The following is a 23265-nucleotide window of genomic DNA, read 5'->3' on the forward strand; positions in this document are numbered from 1 at the left end:
AGGTATGTTGTATTAGGGAAACAAAGCTGTTTATGGTCACCAAGAAGGCCTGGAAGATTTTGACAAGAAACGACATGGCAAAGAAAGTCATAGATGGCTTCCCACGGTCACTGTACGGGTCTTCCAGGAACGAAGGTGCTAGCGGCAGACCCTCGCAAGAGATTTTTATAGAATGATGTTCTTCTTTTAAATAAACGAAGGCATTTCTAACCTTTTCTTTTTGAAGGGGTGTTTTTAATTGGTAAACATTACAGAATTCGATGAAATACTGGTGAAAGCCCTGGAGCTGCACGGGCAAAGGGAACGGGATGGCAGAGCAGGCGTCAGTCGTCCCTAACAGAACAGGCGACTGGTAGGACAGTCAGTGGTTTTCATGCTGGCATTAAACGAGGAACTACATACCTATAGCAGAAGAATCATCATTTAGGGAGATGAAAGACATCTTCACAGGGAAAAGAGAGTGTCGTACTAGATTTTTTAAAGGACATAGGAAACTAAGGAAGACAAGCTCCATGGCTAAAGTCAGTTCAGAAGCAATGCAAAAATGTTTTGATTTTATAAAATGTTTTAGTGCTCAAACTAGCAGAACATCACGGGTTCACTATTTAATCATCTAAAAGCCTCATGAACTAAATTATGTATCAGAATTTATTTTTAAAATGTTAATCATGAATGTAAAATTAAGGGAAAGAAGATACCAAATGGTTATATCTAGCTCCTAAAAGGAAAGAAACAGACACTACACACTTTAATAACAATTCTTTTTTGTAAGTCGAATCATATTTAAGATATATCAATAACGTTTATAACTTGAAGGAATTTTGTCCTAAATCTCACAGACACAACTGGCTTCAAACAATAGTTTGGCCACTTTCTAGCTGTGTGAACTTGGCCAAATTATTTACCTTCCTGTGCCTCAGTTTTCTCATCTATAAATTGGGTCTGAGGACTTCTTCCTCAACAACTTATTGTGAGGCTTTAATGAGATAATGAACAAGACGTGCCTAAAAAAGGGTCTGGGACATTATAACTGATCGTAATCTTGTTCCTTTCCATTATGATTATTAATCCATCTGTAGCATGGATAACCATCTCTATTTCTTTAGCTTGAATTTTTATAATTTTTAAAATGGAATAATGATGAATTTTAGTCTTTCCCTCCAAATTAAATATTTGCCCTAAGTTAAGTACTAAATATTCTCTATTTCTGTGCAGAACTCCACTTTAAAGATTATCTATCATGAATTATTAGGCCCTTGTCTCCTATCTCATGTACAAAGTGCTGCTATTTAAATATGAACTGACCTAAAAGGACTAGACAGAATATAAGACAGAAATGGTCAGCTTGTCACTCTGGATGACAGATTAATGATATCTGAATTGTACGCGAGCTTGTTTAGGACTCTGAACCTTCTGGAAAATCTGTACACTTTACATTCACACATAAACAGTCTTTCAACTTCTGGCCACAGTTTTGTCAGAGTTCCCACACTGGTAGGTTTTCAAAGGGCAAGAAGTTGGTTCATAACAGATTCTACTGGACTCTTTATCACATACGCACGTCCCAGTAAATCAAAACAGAAAGCTGAAGCTAGGAGCACTCATGCTCAGTCAAAAAATCCACGGAGGATGTCCTTTGCAGGCAGCTGCCTAGTTTTTTTTGTTTTTGTTTTTGTTTTTGTTTTTGCTGTAGGTTGGGGTGTGTGGGTCCCAAATAAAAACTATCACATACAAAAATAAATAGTAGAAACAATTTAAAGTTTCTTCAAAGAGCACAAATACTCATCATAGTCCTATTACTACTTTCCATTCCAACATCAAACCAAGAATTCCTTTACTTTTTCCATGTTGCATTCTTCCATGGCGCACGTCTAAGAAACATACTGCTCAGACGGGTTTAGGAATGGACTTGCCCACAGAAACCTCGATGGGGCCCAAAGAATTTCACTTGTGTTCCTCACATTTTAAGTCATCACCTTCATAAGCATCCTTCTGCTTACCACAAGCTCAACGGCCACATTTTGGCAACCGTCTCCTGAAATTAAGACTTTTTTGGTAAATACGAGAGAGAGAGAAGGACCAGCCTGGAAGGCAGATTCACGCCTTCGGCACTGAGCCATTTTGGCATGAAATGCTGCTCTTCAGTTCCACGCTGCTTGGAGGTGCAAATCACTCCCATGTCCCTCCAGCCCCTAGGAGGTCCTGCCCGGGAATGGCGAAGGGGTTCCAGAAGCGTTCCCAGGAAAAAGACTTGAATCTGGACTCCCACCAAACATTCTCTAACTCTCCAGGCAGGGCTGAGTTTTGGATATTCTAAATTTAGTCAGGGAAAGACTTCATTTTATGAAGACAGCCCAAAGGGCTGACAGATGTACCTGATGACAATGGTGGTTGGCCATTGGTGAAGTTGGAATGTCAGAACTAGTGCTTAAGTGACAAATACTGCTTAGCATCAAGGTCCCCTGGAGCTGAGGTGTGTGTGGGTTCCCACCACTACTGACCACACTCGGGAGCATAGACTCCCGGGCACACTGTGTTTCTGTAGGTGTAAGTGAAATAATCTATTATTTAAAGAACTGAGGTCAGCTTCTAAGTTTTTACTGGAATTCACAGGCACTGAAGGTGAATTAGGTCATCTTTAGACTCTAAGAAGGCTGACCCTGTGTCATGCTTATGCTGCATCTACATTCTGATGACTTTATATACCATTTTTGGCATTTACTAGAATGTTCCAGAAGAACTGAGTTGTTGCATCTTTTATGGAAACGTATAGTGATTTCTATGAGTGAGTATGTGGGGAAGGGAAAATTGTCCTATTGGTCAATCTCATAAAATATTTAATGCTCTTCAATTTAAGAAATATTTAGAGTACGACTGTGCCAAGATTTAGGGCATCATAAAATATTTCAAAGACAGAGTCTCAAATGAAAAAACAAGCAAAATAAGCTCCCAACCTTTCTGCAGCTCACACTTTACTGCCGAAAACAGGCACATACACAAATAAAAACAATGGCTACCATTTCCTGCACACTTTATACGTATCAGCCTCTCTTTTATGGGTTTTACATATCTCAATTAAATCAAATCTTTAAAATATCCCAATGAACGAGGTGCTGCTATTATCCTCACTTACAGGTAAGGAAAGAGAAAGAGTTAAGTAACTTGTTCGAAGTCACAGAACTACTAAGTGGTGGAGTTATAATTCGATCCCAGCCTGTCTGGCTCAAGCATCCAAGCCCTTTACAACAACTTCTCCAATTAAAGTGTAAATAAGTGCCACTATAACTGAGCTCTTAAAAGCAGGAGAAATAGAAAAGGTGGCATATGAACTGGATTTTGAAATGTAAGTAAGATAAAAACAGTAGGACATTGGAGAAAAAGGTCATTCTCAGCAGAGGCGACCTCAGAGAAGAAGTGGCAGGCGTGGCCACAGGAAGGCAAGCGACTCGTGTGACCGACTGCAGGATGAGGAGTGGAGTGGAAAAGATTGGAAAGGCAGCTAGTTACTGGATTGCGAAGACCCAGGCTGTGGTCCCCCTCCTTCCTCCTCTCTAAACTGCAATAAAATACATCAATGAGAAAGCTTTTGCAAAGGGCAAGGACAGAATTATACTTGAAGGGATGCAGAAGAATATAAAGAAGGATGATGGGCAAACTGGGACTCAGGCCACCCATAGTTGGGTCCACTCCCTTCCCCCTTTCCCAGTGTCTCGGGGCAAGGTGGCGACCTCATGATCAAAAGAAGGCACTGTACTCTAGGGCTGCAAATAGTTTTGCAAGCCGGCTCTGACCGACTGGTAGAGCCTCCCTGAAATGATGTTTGGAAGGGTCTTAGGTTGCATCCAGGCTCACGTGACAAGGTTGCAATCACACGGCAGTGTCCACCGTGGGTGCAGAAAGGGGCGTGAGCGCAGTGCGTGTGCTGCCTGTTCTGGGGGGTGGCTCCAGCACCCGCCTTCTTTCCTGCTCCCCCACAACAGACCGAAGTCCTCATCCTACGAAGATCCGCCGATCACGACCCCTGAGCTTACGTACGCCGCCCTTCGAAAGGATCTCTTCGTGTCTCACTCTACATGGCCCCTTCTCAGGGCTTAGGGTTCTGAGCACATCCACGACCTGTCTCACAGGAACAGAGCTTGTGTGAACCATCTGGTGAGCAGGATTTCGAGGACGAGACGCGCCAGCGAGAGCTCTTACCTTTTTGGCTGCTTGCTCCTCCTCCACGCCGTCGCCTATGACCACATATACCACTTTCCTTCCGAACCTTTGAATTATCCTCTCAAAACAGCTCTCCTTTCCTGGTGAACAAAAATAAATTAGAAAAAATGTAAAGTCTTTTAAAGTCTTTGAAAAAATGTAAACTCGGTGCGGTGGCACTTGAACTTTTTATAGAAAGTGCTTTTCTTTTTCATACTTCTGACTCAACGCTCGCCTACTTGTGTGAACTAGAAAAGCACTTTTATGTGCCATTTAGGCGGCACGTGCAACAGTGCGATGATTTGAAGACTGTGAATTAATTACCCAAGTGGAGTCCCATCCCTTGGAAACTGACCATTTTAGTACTCTTTGCCCAGGGATTCACTTATCAAAAAAGCAGGTTAGTCAATCACAGTATAGCACTTGGGGGAAAAAGTGCTGTCTTGCAGTAGTACTTTTCCCCCTATAAGCTGAGATTAAACAAAGATATGCAATTCTGGCAACATATTTTAATTTGATTTTTAAAATGTTTCATGATATATCAAACTCTGAAAATAATGTCTGATTCAAAGGCTACTGAGAAGGATAAACGAAATGGAGAAATCGAACACTGGGATGAGATTATCCCTTCCTTTTTAGGTTGGGATTCTATTTGACTTAAAGACCATCAAAGCCTAATGTGTTTACCTGAAATATTCCTGTGAACCTGTTTCTGAAATCAACATCAGGTAATTTGGGGCGCTGCAGGGAGCTCACGCTTGCCTTACCCAGGCATTGAATGTTCAATAAAGTGCTTTCCTAGAGGAAAAGCGGGTAAAGGTAACAGAATCCCTTTATCTATCTATTATCTTTCCCATGTCAAGACTTGGTCTGGGCTCCCATGGTGGCTACGCTGTCAGCACATCCCTGGGTTAATGCAGCCATTGTCGCTTGGAGGAGAAGCTGGCGTTCCACGTCCTGGGCTGCCAACAGGGTCATTTTAATGGACAATGGGGCAGTTTATAGTTTTCAAATGTGAATGGCTGAGCGAGGGCTGCATCTCTTTCAAATAAGGATCAGATACACACACGAACAAATTGCTTGTTTGCTTAAACAAATGTCTGCTTTATATTTGTATTTTGCACTAAAATCTCTAGTTTGCATCTGACAGAACAAAATAGGGCCAGCCTTATTCAAAGGATGTAATTTCAATGCTTATTTAGTTGCCCACTAAACTGTGAAATATTAAAACACTTTCAGAAACAAATACAAAGTATAGTTTTCACTGCAAAAATATACAACCCCAAACTTGGATGTCATGAGACTTTTTTTTCCCTTAGAGGGAAATGTTAATGTGTTTTTGTAAGGTTTCCCTTTCATGGAAAACGGAAGGTAAACTCGATGTTTTTTTAAGGTGAAGCTGTGGTGGATAACATCTCACCTGTACACTATCTCCTATAGGCTTCATTGTAAATTTTGGGTCAAGAGACATTTTGCACAATAAAGATTAAAAACTTGAAGCTGACTTTTAGAAGCTGATTTGAAGTCTTATTTGAAGTTTTCATTTTGATAAATCCATTTTGTTGAAAGGACATCATAGCTCTGCTACATGAGATACCAGTCATTTCCTCCTACGACTCTGCCTTTTTGCCTAAAAGGAAAATTCCTAAGTTTTCTGCGTTGATCCCCAAATTATATCTCATTGTATGGCAAAATGAGCACTAAGTATAGGAGTTTAAATCTTTACTTTTCTTATTAAAAATATAGAAAAGTATCCTACCATTGGTTGTGAGATAATTTCTAACACCACATATTTTTTAATTCTAATTTTTATTCTGTGCTGAAAAAAAACTGAAGTCAAATATTACAAACAAAATGCCCATTAAAAAATACTGGATTGCTAGTGTGATTTCCTATCATCCTAATATTTTCATTTCTTTGGGATGAAAGTTCAGTGTGCATGATGTGCAATCTACTCGCTCTGTCCTTCTGGGAAGTTAGGCACTGTCCCCTCTGTCCTATGTGGTTCTTTGGAATTTGTTCTGACTCTCATGTGCCGATAAAGCTTTCCCTGAGACCCTTGTTTACAAAACAAAATGCAGCTCTCTCTATAGAGGATAAACACCTGACTCGGTGTAAACTGATAAAAATTTTCATTTTATCAGGCTGCTAGGAATTCTATTTGATACATTCCTTTTTTTTTTTTTTTTATAAGAGTTTTCCTGGATTCTGTGTTTGGCCCTTCTCAGGAGTCATCAGTCATTCTCAAACTCCAACAATTTCAACTTCACAGAGCTATCTGAACATCCCACAGGCTCTTCAAATTCAACATTGATAAGAACAAACCCTTATCTTTCCAATCAAACCTGATTTCCCCATCAGTTAATAGTGTCACCACCGACCCAGTTGCCTAAAAGAAACCTCTGTGCCAGCCTTCTTCACAATAAACAAATTCATACCTTTCATTCAACAAACCTTCCTGAGCACCTACTATGTGCTGGGCATTATAGCTACAATGATGAACGAGACAGACAGACCCAACTATCAAGGGTGTTATTGGCTGGTGGGGAAGTGAGATTGAACAAATAATTATATAAGTAGTTTTTTAGTGATGATTTAGTAAGTGCTTTGAGGAAGTATAAAAGTGTAGTCAGATGGAGAGTTAGATCTACAGGGATTCCATTTTTGCCCCTTTTTCTTCAGAGATGGGCAGCCAAAAATAGCCTTCTTCCCTGCTACCAGGATACTCCTCCCCCCGCCCACAGAACTTGCTAAAATAACATCAGGGTGACACACAAGGCCACTTATGCCAGACTCAACTCTGTCTCTCCAGCTTCAGCTTTCCGTGAGCACTGCACATTGGTAACCAGAACCACGCACAGGTCCCTCAGAAGGCAATGTTTTCTCTGTCCCTTGGCTCTCATTAGCCCGGCTGCCTAGTAAACGAGGAATGACCCTTCTATACCCAGCTCAGATGTCACCTCTTCCCTTTAGCTGTCACTGACACTTGCCCCCCACCTCCTCCCGGGTGGAAGTGAATGCTTCCTCCTTGAAGTGCATTCAGGCACTTAGTGGTAGGACACCGTAGGGTGGCTGGACCTTGGAATCAAAGAGACCTCGTTTGTACCTATTCGCTCAAACAATTAAGTCTCTAAGCTTTAGTTTCCTCATTTGGAAAATGGAAAGGTTGTGAAGATTGATCTTTAATATGTAAAATGCATAATATTATTCTAGGCATCTCATAAATATTCGATAGATGCTCACTTATACATTTATATTACAGTTATTTAGATGTCTGCTTCCCCTGCTGGAGAGTGAATTCTCTAAGAACAAGAGCTATGCCTTCTTTTTACCCCACTTTTCTTCTTTCTTAGTTTAGTTCTAACTAAATTTCACATTAGTCTCCTTTTTCCAGCTATGTTGCCTTCTTGCGAGAACTTAATTTTTTTGTATCCCCATAACAAAAATGGGAAGTTAATTGTTTATACACGTTGAATCAAAATAAAGCAAAAAAAAAAAAAAAGGCAAAAAAACAGCCCAGTTGCAGCAACAATTTAAAGAAACAGTTATTAGAGGTTTCATTTCTACTTTGTATATCTCTACACTACTATTTGTTTTGGCTTATAAGCTATTTTTGTTGAGGTTGCCTAAGAAAAAATAAGATGATCCAGAATTGATGCTAAGTTGACCACAGCTAAAATGCATAGGTCTTAATGTTAGCCGGTAAAGTGAAAATTTCCGAATAAAAATGTGGATTATGATTTCTATACCCCTTGATGTCTAAAGCCAATTTCGACACTAAAATTGGTTAAATTATTCTTCTCGTTTTCTGATATCCAGCATTCTGAAAACGAGAAAGCCTAATTTACTGCCTTTCATTTGCACCAGCCTGAAGGAGAAGAGTCAATCGCAAAACGATGGAAACAAAAGCAGCTCACCTATTTTAGTTGCACTGTAAATGTTTTCTATGGGAAATACGATTCCTAGTCCATAGAGCAGGACTTTTGCCAATGCCGGGATGAGCTGAGTAGTTGTTACTAAAATATTCACACAGTTTGTCCTAAGAGAATGGAAAGATAAAAAAAAAAAAAAAAAAAGACTGTTGAAAAATAAATCTCCAAAACGAATAAGCACGAGCAAAGCTCACTGTCCGGCAAAGGCACCGTGAAGCGACTCGGGGGCGCGTACCGCGAGTGGATGAGCGTGAGCGCCTTCAGGGCCAGCGTCAGCCAGGAGTCCGTCAGGGCTTCGATCTCGGCCCTCAGCTGCAGCCAGGCTTCCCTCTTGGCCGGACCGAGCAGGCCTGTGGGTTCAAACGCACACGAACGACTGCCTTAACAACGTGTCTGTTCCACTCTGTGAATAACAAACATGTAGTGCTACTACCACTACCCCTCTGTCGTACGCCCCGTCACTTGTCACACGTTAGCATCCGTTCGACGAATCTCTACTTAGCACTAGGAAGCGTCTATCGAGTGTGCGTTCCTAGCATCCCCTCTTCTGGTTAAAGGCAGCCCTTCGTCATCGAGCCAATACATTCCCTTCTGTGCTAAAGCCGTTTTGAACGACACTAAAGAGATCCAAACTCATACAAGCGTCCGCCTGGTAGAAGGAGCTGGACAAGCCATCTAGCCATTTGGGCCAGGGCTGTGGATCCCTTGTTACTGGACGTCAGGGAGCCCAAGAAACTTACTCCGGGTCCCGCCACTCCGGTTAGGTTACGGAGCCAGGACTAGACGAGTCTCCCCGGGGCAGCAGCTCTAGGCTAATATTTTTATCATTGAATCACAGCAGAATAATCACTGATTCAACAAAACTGTTCGAAAAAAGCTACTATGTCCAAAAAAGTGGGCGGTACTCTGAGAACTTCAGATCATCTTCATTACCCCAGGGAGATATGGGTGAGTCACTTGCCTCCGACATTGTTTTTGTAGGTATTGTAGATCTCCTTCACTCGTCTGTAGCGGAAAGCCAGCTTCCTCATCCAGTCCACACCGCCCCGCACGCCGGTTGCTAAGCATAAGTTAGCGCTGGTAGCTGCAGCTGGAAAGCCATCTGTTCCAAAGTTATACGTGCTATTTAGATGCAAGAAAAGCCCAAAGTTAACCACACAGAGTTCATCTAAATTAGTTGAGCAATTAAACTATAAAATGGAGACAGTCACTGTACACTTCTGTGTGCTCACCTTAGGTCCTGACCATTATCATCTGAAGAGACGTCATCTATATGAACTTGGTCACATTCCTAAAATGCAATTAAAATGATACACGTCAATTTTCAAAAGGCATTTACTTTTTTTTTTTTTTAAACCGCTATTTAAAAAACATGGCTATTTAAAAAACCCCGAAACTAATTGGACTGTTTTCCAACTATGCCAATCAGTAGGTGGCAGTCTTGTTAAATTGACATCTTTACCTACTTCAGGTCCTCTTTCAACGTAAGAAACCAGCAATGTCATTAAGAACTACTGTTATCCAGCTTCAGAAAACACATTTTTGTGTTTAGAAAGGAAAGTGATTGAAAACAATTAGCATATGTGTTCCATAAACCTCAGGTACCTGAAGACATGCTGCTCAAAGCTGGTTCAGTGGATGCCTACGCATAACCGAAACCAGACATTTCGGTAAATGTAACATGCTAGAAAAATTAAACCCGATGCCAACTGCCAATGAAATTATGACCTCTGATTGCTGTGAGCCACACACCAACACAGCCTGAGGCCACTGTGCTGAGCCCAGACGAAAAATCTGTTACTGGTTTGCCATTGATTTGAGAGATGTGAGTCTCTCTGTCTCTCTGTCTCTCTCTTTCGCTCATGCTGTGTGTGTGTGTGTGTGTGTGTGTGTGTCTGTGTGTAGGATGAGGAAAAAGGCATTAGAGACTTCAAAACCTAAATAAAAAAAATCAAATCATGCAGTGTTTATTATTTTTTACTTTAATTCTTTCCCTATTATTACATATTCATTTTAAGTACTGGACTTATGAATTTGTCATAGAACACTGTTATTTGAGCAGACCTGATTTTCATCAGGTGTAAACTGTTTGGAAGAGGCAGCCGTCGTTGTGGGTTAAAGCCATACTAGACCGAGTTCACGTTCATGCACCTGTTAGCCCCTGAGCACCCTGTATCTAAATGCCGTGTCCCTGGCCCCCGGCAGAGTTGTGGCACGGGCGGATCTCACAGAACTGAGTAAAGCAGAACTGAGCAGACATCTGTCGCACAACGGAAGGCACATCCACTTGGAGACAGACATGGTCGCCAGTCCAGAAACAGGAAACGCACACTTGGCATGCTTTAACATCTGTCACGACTCCTCCTTGGAGTCAGGCTCCAAAGACCCCGGAGGTCTTTCTTATACTTATTTCCATTAAAAAGTTTTAGTTAGAAAATACTATTAAAAGACATTTCCAAGTACACATCCCACATTCTAAAAGGTCCTCCTGACTAAAGCGTTGGTCGTATTTCCCGTATAGTTCATTTTATAAAATCTAGCCTCCGCCTATAGTGCTTCACGTTCAGTTTGTAGCAAAGATGACGTCCGTAAAGCACCACAGGACTAGGTGTATTTTATGTTGCCGGCTCCTTCTGAACAAATTCTTTTCTCTCCCTGGATTTGTGAGGAAGGGAGCGGGAGACTAAAGTGGAGAGAAACTCAAACCAGCTGTTGCTTAACAGAATCAAAATCCTGACCCCCTCCAACCTCTTCTCTAAAGCACGTCTATTCCAGGCGACCCTCTCCCAGCAAGCAGCGAGTTCTGAGGAGGAAAAGACTTTGACCTTGTAACCCTGCCCACTCCCCTGAGGTCCATAACCTCAGATAAGAAAAAGGGAAAAGTCAGTCCGGGAGGCCTTGCCTGTGGACTCTGCATTTCACGTTTTAAGAACAGGTCGTTCCTGGCGAGCGTGTCTGGGGATGTCTCAGTTACTCATTCAGTCGTCCTACAGAAGTTGAACGCTAGTCGAGTTTTTCCGACAACGTGCTTACTTATGTCTGGGTTTACGGAGTTACTAAATCATGAGTAGGAGTTTCTGAATTTAGTCAGAGATACAATTTTTATGTTGTTGGTAAATGATTCTTTTAGGGGGCCTGGTTAGTGTTAAAAAAAAGGTGTACCTCAAAAAACCTCCCCCAAACAATCAAAACCAAAAAGCCACAGCGTTTTTTTTGTTTGTTTGTTTGTTTTTTGCGGGGTGGGGGATGGGGCAGGGGCGGGGTGGATCTTGGGAGGAAGAACAGTTGACTAAAGGAAAAAGGGAAGTTAAAGAATTTAATCCGGAGAGTCGATCCTACCTTTATGAAGTTTACAAGGCGGGGGGGGGGGGGGGGGGGGGGGCGGCGGCGGCGTGGGAATTCTTTGGAAAAGTAGGATGTTAAGAGGCTTTTCTTAAACGAATCAGTTGTAAATGCCCGTTAAGGCTGCGGGGTCAGTTACCTAACTGATGGCCAATGGCCTTAATGACTCCATTGTTGCCGCTGTCCTCCCACATCCTGTGTTTGTTTTGTCCTGCTAGCTCCATTTGAGACTTTCTGTCCCCAGGCTGATGCCCTCACTCCAAGTCTAGTTCAGTGTCTTGCTCAGTGCTAATTAAGTGTCAACGGCTTCAAGGTTCTTTCTGCAGATACAAAACTCACTTCACAGTGATCTGATTAAAGCAAAGTCGGGTGTGGTGGCAACAAGGAAATCCTCCTCCTCTATCTGGAGAACTTCTGTAGAATGATTATAATGACAATAGGCAAAAAATCAAAAGCATTTTTAAAGGGTCTAATTAGCACCTCTGGAACTTTAAAAAAGCCATGAATATGTGTGTAAAGTGTGTTTTGGAATTGTTGCTCACTTAACAATAAAAAAAATACATACTGCACAAATTTTGAATCGATGAGATATGTGCTGAAGGTTCATTACCTATAAGTCTTTGCATGAGTTTACAAATAACGGTATAAATGTGTTGGGAAAACGTTTTTGGGAAATAAGCTGCGTGTGTTCTTAAAAATTTTTAATGAGAAACTGATATTACTGTCTTGATGCTGTCCTACTAACAATTTAATTTCTCAAAAAATGGAGACTGTGAAGATACTGAAATATTTCACAGCAGAGCTGAGTCGTGTGTGAACGTGTGCCAGGTGCATCCATTCAGATGAGAAACCGCAGGTCCTTACATTCTGACAGCCTGAAATTCTGTCTCCTCCACAGGGATGGAGGCTCCCCTCCCTGACTCTGAAGAAGGCATCTCGCTTTTTGTCTGTCTGAAAAGTCTAATTTTAGGTTTTCATTTTTGCTTTCTGGACTTGGTTGTTTTTTAGTTGCCACATTTGTTTTAAACCCAGCAAATCAGATAACTGGTCGGCGGGTGGCAGGGAGCAGAAGGGGCTTGACCCACTGGAACCACCGCCAAGCTTCAAGGAAGAATGTACAGACGCAGAAGACGAGAATGGAAGCGTCTTCATCTCTTCAGATGCCACACACAGTCCTAAAAACCCTACTTGGTGCTTGATACACAATGCAGAACATACTAAATTCCATGGGAAAATAAGTTCCGATTCCAAAGATTGACTATGCTGAAAATGTACTCTTGAAATAAACTTTCAAAAATTACATGATAGGGTTTTACGGAGTTCAAGTCATTCTAGAACCTGAGTCCGAGGACAGCACTCACACGTAAGGGCCACCACCCTCAACCAGGTAAGTGTGTTTCATGCATTAATCTGTCCTGTGGAGGCTTGAGATGCCGAAGGGACCCCTAACATGTTTGGGTGTCTGGCCTGGGGCCCCACTTGGGATAGAAGAAGTAACTCCTTTGGATTTGCTGGCAGATTTTGCACTCAACACCCATCTGAGCTAGACAATGGGTGCCTTTGCTTAGAAAGGTGGTCCTTCACGAGTCTGAATGAATTTATTTATTAAGGGGCTGCTCTGTTCTAGGTGCTTTTCTAGATGCTAAGGATACACCGTTGAACAAAGATCCTCCCCATTTTGGAACTAAGATTCTAGTGGGACAGACACCCAAACAAGAAAATATGCACAATGTACAATATGTCAGATAGTGGTAACTGCTAAGGAGAAAAAATATAGCAGGCGAGGGAAATAATCAGTGCTACGTGGGCGGTGGGCGTCTAGGGAAAGAGCCTTGCAGGCCAAGGAAAGAGCAAGTGCAAAGGCCCTGAGGCAAGCAAGCCTCACAGGTGGCAGGAGGGGGGAGGAGCAAGGAGAGGAGTCAGGAGCGGGGAGGGGGGAGTTCTGTAGGGGTGACAGGTGACAGCGAGGAGCTGGCTTTGGAGGTTGGATCAAGTTATGAGTCCTTGCCCTCAAGGTACTTAAGAGTTCAGCGGGGAAGACAGAAGTTAATAACTAAATATACAGGTGACAAATGACAGTTGTGCTAAATGCTGCAGAGCCCAAAGGGACATCATCTTGCTGAATGGCTCAACTCTATTTAGTCCAAGAGGGTAGCAGAGGTCTGAAAAACTAAAAGTACATTTTGCTAGATCAAAGAGGGACGGCAGGGCCCACCATTTATCCTGGTTGCTTTTGTGGTGCAAGCAGTCGGAGAGAACCGGCAGACGACTAGACTAGAGGTGGTTCACACTCACCGAGGCCATGGCGACAGCAGAGCTTTGTGGTCCCCGAATGCCAATCTGGACCTCTGCTCCTGATGGCTGTGGAGTCGGGGAAGGTGGCACTTACTGGGCCAGCCATCCTTCCCTCTAAAAGATACCCCGACTCCGAGCCGCAAAGGAACTCTGTGAGAGAGGTGGCTCTTGAGGACAGAGTCCTTTGCCCCTCAAATCACAGGTACGAGACCTGGGCTCGGGGCTGGATCGGGCTCAAAGGCAAGAAGAGAGTTATTTTCTGTTAACTGCCTTCCAAAGCGGATGTCAAAAATCAGCAACTTTTTTTTTTTTTTGCAAGAAGGCTCCATGCCAAGTCACTAGTAGAGGAATATACACTTAACACTGTTGTTTAAACATTTTCCCAAACACCCCCATGGCACGAACTGGCAAAGCTGCGACGGATCCCTCACTCGGAAAAATGTGTCGCTGAAGCGTTCAGCCCGCTGCTCCCATCCTGAGGTTGGGCCCTCCCTGTCCGGAAGTCTCAAAGCACCTGATACTCCACACGCACTGGCCCTTGATGTCCTCTGATGAGCACAGTCCTCCTTCTCCCAAGACATGGCGAGCCACTTCGGTCAGAGTCCTTTCTGACACACGGCTTCTCCCTCAGACAGACCCCACTTTTCTGTTAAATTATGTTACTAATTTGTGATGAAAACAAAATCATATTAAATGTTATAACCCATTTTACAGGTGAAAAATGAAGACGCAGGAAAGTTAAATAACGTAAGTACCAAGACACTGGGTCTGACCCCGATTCACTGTTTCTTTCTGGGCTCCCCCTGTTTCGCGGTGTGACAACTGCCCGCTCCGTGGGGTGGCCTCGACCTAGATCCTTCGTGGCTTTTCAGTTGACGAGCCTAGGGGACTCTGGCTGCAATGGGTGTCGGCCCCTCCACGGGCCGCAGTCCTCCCTGTGCCTGGAGTTGGGTGCGAGCCCCTCGTCCTCCAGCACGAGCCCGACCTTCGCCTCGCCACCGGCCTTATGGCCCCTTCAGGGGTGCATGGTCCGGAAGGGGAGCCCCCGTGGTAAGGGGGTCTTTGCCAGGGGTGGCAGGTACAGAGAGCCACCGCAGGTGCTGAGAGCGTAGGAATTAGCATGACTTTGTTGCAGTGGGTCCAGGTAGGAGGTTGGAGGCTCGGGAACGAGGCCTCGGCCACAGCCACAGTCGCGGCAGAGGAGCTGAAGGAGGGTGAACGGCCCCACCAGGGAGGCGCCGGCCCGAGCCCTGCGCCGCCTGCAAACCTCATTCTCCGTGACAGCCTCCTACAATCATGTTTCAGATAAACGCCACAAACCCAACGACCGGGGTTTACCCTCCCCCGCCGCACGGCCTGTTCCACGGCCTGCGCTTCACGGAGGAGCAAAGCAAAAGCATCGCGCTCCGCTGACGACCGGCCCCACCCGCAGACCGCCGAGCGCTCGCGGGGCTGGACTGGCAGATGCCCCCGCGGGTGGCTGGGCAGGACGGCCACGCGTGTCACGGCTGCAGGCCGCTCTGCTGCTGGGGGCAGGAAGAGAGCCGCACGGGCGCCTTCGCAGGCGTGCGGCCGGGCAAGCTCGCTTTCGGGACTCTGGGCGTACTGCTGTTCTGCCTTTTTGGTCCCTTCTGTCGTTATTCTTGGCACTGCCGCTCAAGCCGACCTTTGTCTGATCCATCGTCATCTCTGGCCGTCCCGGGCTGGGCCACAGACACATTCTTCTGCACCAAACGTAGGAATAACTTTGATTTCGTATAGGGGCTCATATGCAAAATATTAAGTTATGGCAGAATTTTTCTGCAAATATTTATTCTGTTTTGATATTGTAGTGGCTGTACTTTTCCCTCAAGACTTTCGCTTGTGCCATAATTATATAAAAATATACCCTAACGTTCAAGTTAGTTTAGGAAAATTAATAAAAAGAATTAAGACAGTTACAATGGGTCTTACTATCTGCGCCAAGCACAGTGACGTAACAGCCAGCATGTTGAGGCGCTGTACCTCTGAACGCGACACTAGAAATATAAACTCCAAGAAAACTGGAAGTCTTTGAGTAAACAGACTCTAAGCGGACCTCGAGGCTGGCTGCACGTTACGAGAGAGAACAATATGAAAATGTTACGAACACGCCTTGGGAGCAGTTGAGTTACCCAGGCCCACATTCTGCTGAGCGAGGCTATATTTGCTCCATTTTCCAAATTTACCACGAGAAAGTTAACACCGTACTGCCAACTAATTGTTTCAATACTTTCCTTTACAAAGTCGAAATGGAAGGAAAAAGGAGTCAGTAGAGAATGAGCTATTTTCTTTGTGTCTCTAAATCAGTGTGTCTATTGAGACCAGCTGGAGTTGGCAAGGCAGGGTTGGGTTCTGCCCGCTCCTATCTGTCATCAAGCAATTATAGGCCTTGCTCTGACCGCCCCACTGAATAATATAGATACTTGCTCGACACCTTAGACATCTACAAGTTACTGGAAAATTTTCCTCAACGACAAAAAAAAAAAAAAAATTCTTAATTATGCAGAATACAGGAGTATTTCTAGTACTGTTGAGACAAAGTCACACGGATTGTCCGGGCTGTGACAAGTGATCAGCAGTGCTTTAAAAAGAAAAAGGGGGGAAAAAAGACACCCCCTTGTGGATCTGCCCGCATTACCCTCTTTTATTCACAGAAAATCTATACTGGACAGGTGGCATTACAGAGTGACCAGTATTTGAGTGACATGTTTGAAGGGGGAGTGATTTCCATAACAGCTTTTGGAAATAACTCCTGACTCCCTAGATATTTTTATAACTTCTTTGGAAAAATAAGGTAAAATGGGTCATCCCGAGAGACCGTCTGTGATTCAGAAGTTCTGTGTAGGGGGAGATGGGGAGTCAAGAAACAAGCCATTTGATGGGAAAAGATATGAAGAATTTTGCTTCGAATTCACTGACAGATTCAATACATCAGCCTCTGTGGTTAAGAAATTCTGTCCATGAGTTAGTACATTTGCAGAAACCATATTTTTACTTGCATATTTCTCTCTGCAAAACAGAGACTGTTCCATCAACGCGCTGACTGACGTAGAATAATATCATTACAATATGCGTCCTAAAGATGCGTCTCAGCCCTCACTGCACTTGCAAGCAGACGGAGTGAGGAGCTTATGTCCTGCCCTGCCCTCCCCTCATGCCCAGCACTACGGACTGGCGGCAAGCCCGCAGCGCAGGCCCCGTGCAAAGGCCGGGGGTGCGGTTCACAGCCCCTCGACTGCGGTGCTCGGCTGGGCCGGCAGGACCGTCATGCCTACCTGGGGCACACCTTGTGACCTTCGATGGCCTCTGGCTCCCCGCCACAGTGCTTCCTCGCAGAAGAAAAGAGTGTAGAGTCTCCCCTGGCTCAGGCCCCGGAGATGAGGGCAAAAGGGAGTTTTTGAAATTAGCCTCATTCGTTCTGTTTGACAATTCGGGGCAGTTCAAGTTAACGAATTAAAACACACCTGGACCATTTCACTTTAACTTCCCACTCTAAACTACCTACTCTGCATAGCAATGGCGCTGACACGGATCATAAGTCCTTACTTGTGGACCCCTGTTTTGATAAGGATAGGATGACACAACTATAGAGGACCACAGGCAGAAAATTTTCAAATCTCGGAAACTTATAAGGGGAGTTTTAACATTTATGTTTGAGATTTGGTAATAAGATGAAACTTGTGGAGACACACACTGCTTTTAATTATTATTTTTTACTTACAAAGCAGTATTTTAATATATTTAATGTTACAATACGCTGTAGGGATCATCTAAATGAGAGAGAGATTTTACTAGAGTTATGTTTATACGGGGAAAACATTGGTACTTGTATTCAAAACCCAAGATCTGAATAACAGCAGTTTCAACAAAGGCAAGATATTAGCTATTTCAATCTGATTCTGTTTAGATGAATATTCGTAAAATCTTTAGAGAATAAAATCTTTATGAAAGTACCTGAAGATGGCCTATTCAGGCAAAAGATAGAACGAACTGCTTGAGCTATGTATTCATCTAGGCACGAAGTTACGGTAAATATTTAAAAACACTAAATAAAACTTTTATAGACTCTTAAGCTTATTACTAATAATTAAAATGGAAAACGTGTTCTAAAATTTTTAGTATTTTCTTATAATAGTAATTCCTTTTAAAATGTGCTCATCGAAAATAAGATGTCAGGATAATGCCACTTTAGCCTGTTGCTCAGATAATTCCGAAGGCATTACGTGAAGCTAGCTCCTTCTAGTGAGCGGTGCTCGGTCACTAAGTATGATGTCACGTGGACTCTGCTTGGGGAGCCTTCTTTCTCACGATGAATACCTTCTTACCACATGATTATGCTAAATATTTTTGTCTTTATCCACACTCTCAACCTTGGGGTGAAGAAAAGAAAGTCTTACTAAAGAAAGCCAGAGACAACTGAAAATAAGCTTTTAAAACAAAATGAGCTTATTCAAAATGGTTCAATGCTGTGTTTCTAACAGAAACGGGTTAATTTAATTGAAAATTATGGCCTATATTACACTAGACCTAATGATATCAACACATAATTTTCTTGCCTTTAAAAAAAAGTATACAGTGAATACCTGATATCTAATGCTACAAGATCCATCTTCTAGTAAGTTATGATTTACGCAATAACACGATCCATTTCAGTGTGTTCTCCATCCCTACCCCATGCTATTACACCCAAACGCATGGCTTCATTTATGATTCTGCTAACATAAGAAGACGTGGCCTTTTACGAATTTGTATAGGAACAAGTGAAGATGCTACACACCTTGGAATATGAATAAGGGTCAGGCATTAGTGTTTGATAACACGTCAAACTGTAGTATACAATTGAATCATAAAGATACTATGCATATTTTTAATTGTATCATGTAATTTAAAGTATTAAGATAAAATATTAAAGACCGACCTAATGATAAAATAATTCAGAACCTTAAAGAAAAAGAAAACTCAGTGCACATCAAACATGTCATTCTTCTGGATGTTGAGTGAGGACTGCTCTTAAGAAGAAGCCTTTGATTTACTGCTGAAGTGATTTGTTTGCCATGGGTTTGCTCATCACTTTGTGAACATAATTTGTCACTGACAACAGTGCTTTTTGTAACTCCTGTCACCTTTCTTTTAGATCTGTTATTCCCGCTGAGAGTATTTGCTAAGGAAGAATTTTTCATAGTGACATCAGCTTTTGTCTTGCTGTGAATAATCAGTCTCATAAAAATCATTCTTTGTATTGCAAACTTGCTTCCAGAAACCTGGAAAATACCCAAACCAGGAAAACTTTTAACCTTTTCTGCATTCACTTTCCTGTAACCCTCACTGCTACTTGAAGAAAATGAATCACATGCTAATTTATTCATGAACTGTTTAACTATAAGTTTCGATTTACACAGAATAGCCCTGTTTTGATCATATATAAAACAATGAACGAAAGCTGTAATATTGAATGGATATTTTAAGAAGTTTCTTTAAAATATATGCAACAAATGAAATTCCCAATTTATCACCATTCCGTGTCTACTGATTCTTCTTTATTTAACCACAAACCGTAGGTCGATACAATTTTCAAAGAAATATTTGAATTTACTTGGCTTTTCAACTGATTCTTTTTTCAGGGGTGGGGAGTGAAGATCAATTTATCAATCTTAGTTAACAGCCAGACGACTTTATAATGGTAAGAAATACTCCATTTTGTATAAAAGAATGTGTGGCTCAGAAGAACATCCTTAGTTAATCAATTAATAAAAATTCTCCATTTCCTCTGCCATATGATTATTACTGACTCCGGAGAGAAAAGTATGCGGAACCGGACATAGGCACTCAAAAAAAAAAGGTTCTCCGTGAGCTGCAGGAAGGTCCCATCACCACCTCCCCACCACTGTCAGACCTTCCTGGGGAGGGGAGGGCCTCTGAGGGGCACTTGGTTACTTAGAAAGTTCTCTTCTCTTCCAAGTGTCAGTGGGTCTGAAACTCCACTGCTTGAAATCATTCCTTTTGAATCTTTTTATAAGACAAAGACTTAAGGCAATGGGAAATTAGTTAAGCTCTATTACTTTGATGTGAACTGTCCCGTCTGATAAATTTCCTCCCACTGGGGGTCAGGGGAGTGTGCCCCAAACCACTGGGCGTCAACAGAGGACGGGGAGGAGTGAGTGGCTGAAAAGAAAACGAAGGGAAAGATTTTGTCCACACTTAGACTCCCTATAAAACCCACCCTTTTCTCATGATTTAATTTTTAAAGCAACAAATAATCATGTTTAGGTTATTTACATATTATTCGGAAAAATACTATATTATATGCCATTGATACAACATTACTATTATATATGTTATGTAGTAACTGTGGCAATAACTCTAGAAAACAAATAGGACATACATTCTGTATTCTTTAATGACTGACTGCCTATTTATATACCGGGCACCAAGCACACAAAAAATAAATGAGATGCAGATGCTTTATAAACGTGGGGAAGAGACGGAGAGAGAGGGTACAGGTGAGTGTCCCTATAATTTTCTCTCCGTGAAGGAACTGAAATGCTTACAAAGCTGAGACCGGAAAGTGGAATTCTTCCCGCTTCCTGTCCTTCCGACACCCCCTATGCATCGCCTTTGGGTTCATTTTTCTCAAAGTGGGTTTTGCTCTCCCAGGAAATACAGCATAAGCTTCTTGGTGGGGGGGAGGGGAGCGGGCAGATAATATATTTCACTTCTGTTTCTGTCTCTTTTAACCAGAAAGTATTCAACAGATGCTTTTGAAAAATTAGAAGCGCTTAATAGATTCCAATGCGATAGAACATTCAAGGACCTCTGTTACGAGCCTGAACCTTGCCTGTCCAATGTCACGTCTGTCTGTCTGTCCCACACATCCACTGCAGTTGGCATGCTCCTGCCAGACCAGCCGGCCCAGCCCCCGCTTTTACCATTTGTTTGTCTTTGGCTCGCTGGAGTGCCTTCTCTGTCTCCTGTCAAAGCGATGTCCTCTGCTACACTGTCATTGGTTTCTTCACTTTTTCAACCCCGGATGTTCTGTAAACCACTGTCTGATAACAGGGGCGACAATCATTGAGAGCCTACTATGTGTCAGGCACGGTGCCCCGTGTATTACATGTTATTTCCGATCCTCCCTAAAACTCTACATTTGATGGCTGAAGAAAATGAAGACATATCATGACTGCTGTATATTTCGCCAGATAATGAATTCTTTGTATGTATCTTTTTCTCCCTTTTAATTTTCTAAATAGAATTCTATTTCTGTCTATTTTCTATGTGGACCAAGTATGTAGATGATACTGAATGAAATCTTCCAGATTATCTGATGGACAGAATTATGAAAGAATTGGTGACTCAATCCGAAGTTAATTGATAATGTTGCTACATTATGTCACTGAAGTGTGAAACAGCAGTTTTGTGAAAACAAATTTATTTTGTCTGATTGTAAAATGATACATACTAATGAAGAAAATTCATGCAGAATAGAAAAGTACATAAAAGAAACTTCTATTCCCTCCCTCGGAAGTAATCACGCTTAACGTCCTTCGTCATCCTCCCTGTCCTGGGACTGAGCGACTGAATTATCCAGTTTCTCATGCCCGCACGGAGCCCATGCGTTAGCAGGGGACACACACCACAGAAGTGGGTGCACCAGACACAGTAGATTTATAGCTACTTTCCCCTCCGCTCATTATGATGTAATAAAGATCTTTTTATATCAATGAATCACCCACACTACCTGTTACGTTGCTGTATACGATTCTGTTTTATGCACGTTTCAGAGTTCATTCAACCAAGCAGTGGCTGATGGTTCCCGGTATTTTCTTGGACTGTTAACTTTAGTGGAGCGACAGCTGTCAATCTTCTCTAGGATTTTACTCTGAGCATCTAAAATAATGCTTGGAGCACACGGCACAGGCATTGTTCAACAAATACTGAAGTGAATGATCCTTGTCCTGAACCTGCCTGGACACGTCCCTGAAGCGCACTGATCCCCTGAGGCTGTATCAGACTCCCCTCACTGATACTTTTCATCCCTCAGACCATCACACACCTTCTGCTCGGAACCTTCTTCCCTAAAGCCCGCCCCACACAGCTCTGCTGATTCCTGCTGACCCTTCGATGGCCGTCTCTGTGTCCCTCGCATTCTTCTGAGGGCCCTGACTGACGCTGAGCTCACGTGATTCTAAGTTCCTCGAGGACAGGATCGTCACCTTGTTTGCCATCGTCCCTGACAACGGTTTTACAACATTCATTTGATTCTTACCTCAACTTAAACACAAAGAGTTAAATTTTCTCCAGGATCCTGAGAAAGCCCGTGCCAGTTCCCACAAGGCCTTGGCCACGTGAGGAATGGCTTCTGCTTGCGCTCATTTGAATAGGTATGTGATTATCAGTAGAATGAATTGTTCGCTTCCGTCATTTAGAATTTATATAATTCTTATATTTTAAAAAAGTAAATACTACTACTTTAAAAAGAGAAAATGTTCTTATTTCACTATAGCTCTAAATGATCTTATCACATACATGCTAACTTTTAACTTTTCAAGCTACTTATTTTTTGCTTAGTAGAAACATCTTAGCTACGAGTCCAGTGGGATTGCATGAATATGTGTTTAAAACGAAGAATTCCCACCAACTGCAAAGGATGACATCTCAGACGTGAGAGCTCCCTTTGACTTTCTGACAAGAGGCCAACACCGGAAGATAATCCCAGTCGATTATTTTCAGAGAGGCAAACAAACTTACAAAATAACGTTGATCGAAACAGCATCTTCCCCCTCCCCGGCCCGGCCCGGCCCGGCCCTCCACCTGCCTCACAAAGGAGCACCACACAATTAGCAGCACGAATCGGCAGGGTTCAGAAAGCACTTCCTCAGAAATGCAGCTAGCACACGGGACTGCACTGAGCCAGACAGAGGCCCTATTGTAGCTGCACGGAAACGGGAGAAGTCTCCAGGGACGGCGACTCAAACACATTTTGGGGAAGTCGAAGTTACCGGCTTTATCTTGCACTAGTCAATTAAAAAGAAATTCCTTTCTCTACTAAGCAAACTTCCTACGAAGGTAACTGAGTAAAATCTGGCTTTGCAAAGTAGTGACTCTCTCCCAGACTGAAGATTAGTGAGCACCTGTCAAAATCAAGAATCTAAATGAAAGGTTTGTCATATGTAACACCAACAGGTCAATTTCACGGCATTTTAAATAAACGAACGGCCATCAGCCAAGGACGTGAAAGGTGAAGTGGCATTTTCAGTCTGTTTCGTGAGGCCCGCCATGTGGCAGACACAGGGCGGGGTCTCCAGGCTCGCTGTCCCCAAGTTGCTCAGGGCCTTGTGCCGCCTCTGAAGCTGGTGAGGGTAGGCTGTGTGAAGGTCACATGCTGGTCAGAGTGAGGACTGGACTCGGCCTGCTCCAGCTCTGAAGTGTCCAGTCCGTCCTCAGAGCACACCGCCCCCCAGCAGCTTCACCCACAGAAGGG

At 43.0% G+C, this 23265-nt stretch overlaps 1 protein-coding gene across 9 annotated transcripts in view; it reads right to left on the bottom strand.

Annotated features, from left to right (window-relative positions):
• The window catches only part of EYA1 (EYA transcriptional coactivator and phosphatase 1), a 145187-nt gene that overhangs the window by 12048 nt on the left and 109874 nt on the right, over positions 1–23265 (bottom strand). For all 9 annotated transcript variants that reach the window (XM_039841854.1, XM_039841852.1, XM_039841850.1 and 6 more), the window contains 5 exons: positions 9362–9420; positions 9091–9251; positions 8365–8479; positions 8115–8236; positions 4198–4298 (listed from right to left, as the gene is read on the bottom strand). In XM_039841854.1, the coding sequence (XP_039697788.1) occupies positions 4198–4298; positions 8115–8236; positions 8365–8479; positions 9091–9251; positions 9362–9420 (558 nt within the window). The remainder of the gene's footprint in view (positions 1–4197; positions 4299–8114; positions 8237–8364; positions 8480–9090; positions 9252–9361; positions 9421–23265) is intronic.

The sequence above is a fragment of the Pteropus medius genome, unplaced genomic scaffold, assembly GCF_902729225.1.
Source record: "Pteropus medius unplaced genomic scaffold, Ma_sr-lr_union100, whole genome shotgun sequence".
NCBI lineage: Eukaryota > Metazoa > Chordata > Mammalia > Chiroptera > Pteropodidae > Pteropus > Pteropus medius.